The 5232-nt window shown below is 34.0% G+C and overlaps 1 protein-coding gene across 1 annotated transcript; it reads left to right on the forward strand.

Annotated features, from left to right (window-relative positions):
• Positions 1 to 2473: 2473 nt before the first annotated feature.
• Positions 2474 to 4176, forward strand: LOC134242543 (leucine-rich repeat-containing protein 4-like). The gene has a single exon (XM_062724650.1). The coding sequence runs from the start codon at positions 2584 to 2586 to the stop codon at positions 4174 to 4176; it is 1593 nt and encodes a 530-aa protein (XP_062580634.1). The 5' UTR covers positions 2474 to 2583.
• Positions 4177 to 5232: the final 1056 nt, after the last annotated feature.

Below are 5232 nucleotides of genomic sequence, written 5' to 3' on the forward strand. Positions count from 1 at the left end.
AGGATAAATATTTTGATATAATGTGTAGAATGATAATATCAATGAAATATGTCAATATTGTTCCTGAACACACATGCGCTCTATAAATTTTAAAGCTTAAATTGTTGAAATTTTGTCCATTTTGTCCTCTTTCTGAAAAAGGATATAAAATCGGACTAGTTTGTGACGTCATAAAAACAGAAATTGTGAATACACTGCTCTGGAACTATAATATTTTCTGTTAACTTATATTTCTGTACAATTTATTGAATTCAGCACATTTCAGGAAGTTTTCAAAATTTGACTTTTGTGGGGGCAAACATATGCAATATACCGCATATAGTTCTTTACTAGTATGGAAAATACATATATATTCTTTGTAATCTTAACTAACATAGCATTCGTTCCAGCAAAATTAAAAAAAACAAAACATTTTTAACGCATAATAAAGTCTTTTTATTAGCACTTAATTAACAGGTACATTATGCAATACAATTTTTCTTTTAAAAAAAAATTTCCATCATATAACTTATTCAAATAAAAAAAAATCGTTCCTTGTTCAAAGATCTTAAAAGTAGAACCAAGACACTTTATTAAATGATCCTAGATTTTATAAAGCTTTCAAATTTTCGTGAAAAAGAATTTGATGTATTTATATAATTGCCCTGTAATTACGAGAGGATTTTCACGAGCCTCTAAGTTGAGCTCTTTTTAAGAATAAAATCATAATATTCTGTGCAATTATCTTTCCAGGGGAGAAACTTCAAATTGAAGGACCTATATGTACATGTATTTGAAAAAAAAATTATACCAGTGAGTAGCTTTTACATAGGATTTTTTTTTTACTTTTTGCAAATTCCTACTCTATATCCCCAGTATTCATTTTAAATAACGATTTCATTCATATCATATTTTATTTTTTAAAAATGTACATTATTCGCCTCTGTGCTTTTGAATTTGATAACCCTTTTGAGTGAGTCGAAGATTGGCATACTATATTTAGTGATGTTCCTCCAGATTTACCTAATCTTGTGTGTTTATAAAAATTGTCCTGTTATTTACGACTCTGATCGTAGCATGGGTACTATACATCATCAAAATAATCTCCAAAAAATATCAATATTCCATACACGTAATTCCTCTTCCCACGTCCCAGGGATTAAAGGGAGGCTACAACTGACGAAGAGTCTTATTTCTCCCCCTTGATTTATATTTGATATTATCTATTTTCTCTACCACTGTCTGAGGAAAAAAGCTACAATCTATCACAGCATATTACCACTGACGATATTTCAATATTAAGTGACCCAAATTCTCCTATATTACCGATAAAATCTGTCTCCATTTCAAATCGAAGTGTCATAAATTTTTTATGCGATATTGTCAATGAATTGGACGTAGTTTACAAATGGTTTTTAAAAGACTTTTCATATGCCTTTTAGTTATCTCTTTATGAAATCCCTTAAATTTCATTTTACAAACAAGATTTATCAAGATCTATAGCACAGCGAATAAAGAAGTTGAAAGATTTAAGAACATATTTGTAAACCAAAAAATTAAAATAAGAAAAGAAAGGGCAAAAAAAAAAAAAATCAAAATGAAAGAAGTTAAGAATGACATTTTCTCCACAAAGGGGAGTGGAGGGGGGGGGGGGTGTGGGGAGAGAAAAAAAAATTATATGTTAAAATTTTCGAAGACGTCTTTTGCATTGTTTTTGACTTGTGTTATAAAAATATGATGCATAGAAATCTTTCACACAAGGCACGAGTGTCATAATACCTTGGAGGAATCCCAGAGGGCGCATTCTTATCCCCATAAAGTGTTTGTTTATTTATTTAGCATGTTCCCTACACCTAGTTATCGTTGTATGTTTATGTTTAATCCGACAAATTGAAATGAGTGCTATGATTGATTAAACCTTTGATTGACATTCCTGTCCTGCTCTGTACAGGAATAATAAGGCCGATAAGTTTTATCTTCATCTTTTGTACTTACCCGTAAACGGTTCCATCAAAGCCACCCGCCAGAATAAAGAACTATTGCTCAATCATTACATGCTTATGTCGGACAACATATATTGGAATTACAGAACCTTTCCAATCCAACCTTTGATTTGATGTATTTAATCGCAAAATTTGAATGAGCATCCTTTATAGAATAGAATAGTAGTTAATTATTCATGTCCATTACTTTTCTTGAAAAAAGAAATCTCTAATTTTAAAAAAAAAATTTATTTCACAAGATCTAAGATTTTATCATAGTATTTCAATAAATTCAATCGACATCGCTTTGCAAGGAATTTCTACAAATGCGCTTTACGTATGCTCTGTAGACCCCGCCCCCTGTAGTAAAAGTTGAGGTCCTATATCATAAATCTAATTCTCAAACACGGCGATAAGAAGCTAAAAATTCTACTAAACTGTGTGCCTGTTGGTCAATCCGGTTTCAGAAAGGGAGGGATTAGGCAAAATACCAATTTCACATCAAGACCGGAATACAAACTGACGAAATAAAATATAAGATGTTAATTTACGATACATTTAACGCTGTGAAAAAACTAAGCACGGATTGAATTCGTCGCTATTTCACACATTATTCCGGGTGATGGGGAAGAATATTGTCTCGATTATTTGTGCCTGTTTTCTTCTGTTGGAAACTGTTCTTGGAGGGTGCCCGTCTGCCTGTCTGTGTACATTTGGGGATACAGTTGTACAATGTTCGGGGGGATTATCATCGATCCCCCGGGGAATCCCCACCACCGTGAAGGTCTTGCATTTGTCTGGAACAGCCACACAGACAAATTCTATCACTCGCATTACAAAGAATGACTTGGCGGGCTTCCCCTTATTGCAACGCCTGTTTTTGTCGTTTTCTGGGATTGAGTCAGTCGAAGATGGATCTTTTGAAAGTCTCACGAATTTAAGAACTTTGGATCTATCTCATAACAAACTAAAATCAGTAAGTGCACCGACATTTCGAGGAATATCAAAATTAACAAAACTTGAACTAACAGGAAATGAAAATTGCATCATACAAGAAAATGCCTTCCAGTCTCTTCCAAATCTTCTTGAGCTATTCCTTGGAGAAATGAAATTGAGCGACATTCAGCCATATTTACTATATTATTCTCAAAAACTGGTTCATTTGGATTTACATGGTAACGAACTTGTAGAACTAGAGTCGGATGTTTTCAAGAATCTCGCATCTTTAGGGAGCTTAGATTTGGCGGGAAACCGCATGATTACCCTTCCTTCTTTTACTTATCAACAGATGACACATATAAAAAGTCTCTATATGGGTGGAAATGCATGGCATTGCAACTGCGAAATGAATGCTCTGAAAAAGTGGACAAATTTAAAAGAACCAGTCATTTGCAATGCACCAAAGAAGCTCGAAAACCGGAACTTGATGATTATTCCAGACAATGAAATGCCCTGCATCCCCCCTTACAATGCTACGTGTGACAAGAAAATTGTTATCGTGAATGAAACAAATCCCATTCGCGTAAACTGTCGCTTTTATGGTGGAGATCCGCGCCCATACCCGATGTGGACCAAACCAAACGGGGAAGAACTACTTGTTAAGAACTCAACGAATTCTTCTCATGTAGTACTTGCGGACGGAACTCTTATAATTCCTGCTTCTGTGGAAAGCGATACAGGAGACTGGACTCTAACGGTAACAAACACACACGGTGACGACATCACGGTGGTTGTTCATATTGAGGTGAAAATTATTACTACCACCACAACCACCACTTCTACCACCACCACTACCACTACTACCACTCCAACTACCACATCTACCACTTCTACCACCACCACTACTCCGACAACCACTACCACTTCTACAACTACCACTACAACACCGCCACTAACGACGACAACCACTTTAAAAACAACCACCACTGAACCAAAGTCAACCACAACCGATGATTCGTCGAAGAATACTGTCGACTCGAACGGAAACTTACAGAGAATTGGAATAATTCTAACTATAGTCGGAGGCAGCTCGCTGCTCATAACGTCCATCTGTATTGCTATTATGTACTTTGCATTTTGTAAGCACACTCCGGCACAAGACTACTCCGGGCCGATCAAGAATAACAAAGTAGGACGGAGACCAAGTTATGACGTCAGGAGAGCAGAACGAAATAACAACGCCTTTACCATTATCGAAACGCTCTCAGAGCTGTGAGAGACTTGGATTATAAAACAGAAGACATTGCAAATGGCCAGTCCTTCATTAAACTTAATTTTCTCAATTTATTACGTAGCATAAATTGAATTGAATGGTTTTCAGTTTGATTCTAATATAATGAATACCATTTGCCTGTAAAATCACTAATTATCACGGGGTTTGATTTTCGTTGTTTTCTAGGCATGAAGAGAAAGACCAAATTCGAGTCAAAACTACTTCACATTTCTTCAACCACGAAATCAAATTTCAACCAAACCATTTTTTCCTCAATGTACGAAAATTTGACCCCACGAAAATATGTGATATAAGAGATTTATAAAGAGGACAGTTTTCAATGGTTTATTACACATTTTGCCGAAATTTGTTTCTAACGCATCAATCAAATTTGCTCAAAATACGTGTACATGCTAGTCGAATTTGTATATTCACACAGTTGTCATTTACTTTGTTCATTTCACACAGATGTTTTGACTACATTTTTTTCCACATCGTGTTTAAATTAAAGAGAGATAAAAAGATTTAGAAAATAGACTTTACCTAACTTATGTGTGAAAATATTTTCTTATCTATATTTATCTAAATTCAATAGTATTTTAAGTTTGACATTGATTTCATGCACGTAATTAAATATTTTTTTTACATTTAGTATAGCAGTATTCAGCTGTATTTTATAATCAGTCATCATATTTGTTAACAAATAATTACATGTATCAGGGCCATGTACTGATATTATGTCAAACAGTTGTTGATTTTTGGATTTATGTGGTAATAAATTTTTCATCTATGTTATTTATTGACTTAAAAATTTCAGATGAGGGGTACATTCAATTTTGTACCAATAATGTGTTTGTTTTTTAATTGTTGATGTGATTTGAAGACATTAAACCCCTTTTGTTATCTACCTTATTTTTCTTTTGTATATTAAACAGCTACTCGTAAAATGCACAAGAAACAAACCTTATAAATGGGTCTGAAATATAATGTAAGAACTATTTCTTCAAGAAAAAAAAATCTTCTAGAATCTTTTGACTGTAGAAAAAGTGCTTGGCTCGG

Source organism: Saccostrea cucullata, unplaced genomic scaffold (assembly GCF_032062105.1).
Source record: "Saccostrea cucullata isolate Sc308-1 unplaced genomic scaffold, CSIRO_AGI_Scuc_v1 ctg266, whole genome shotgun sequence".
NCBI classification, from domain to species: Eukaryota; Metazoa; Mollusca; class Bivalvia; order Ostreida; family Ostreidae; genus Saccostrea; species Saccostrea cuccullata.

Bases quoted from the DNA above. Each gene is read 5' to 3' on its own strand.
- LOC134242543 (XM_062724650.1), top strand. From the start codon at position 2,584: ATGGGGAAGAATATTGTCTCGATTATTTGTGCCTGTTTTCTTCTGTTG.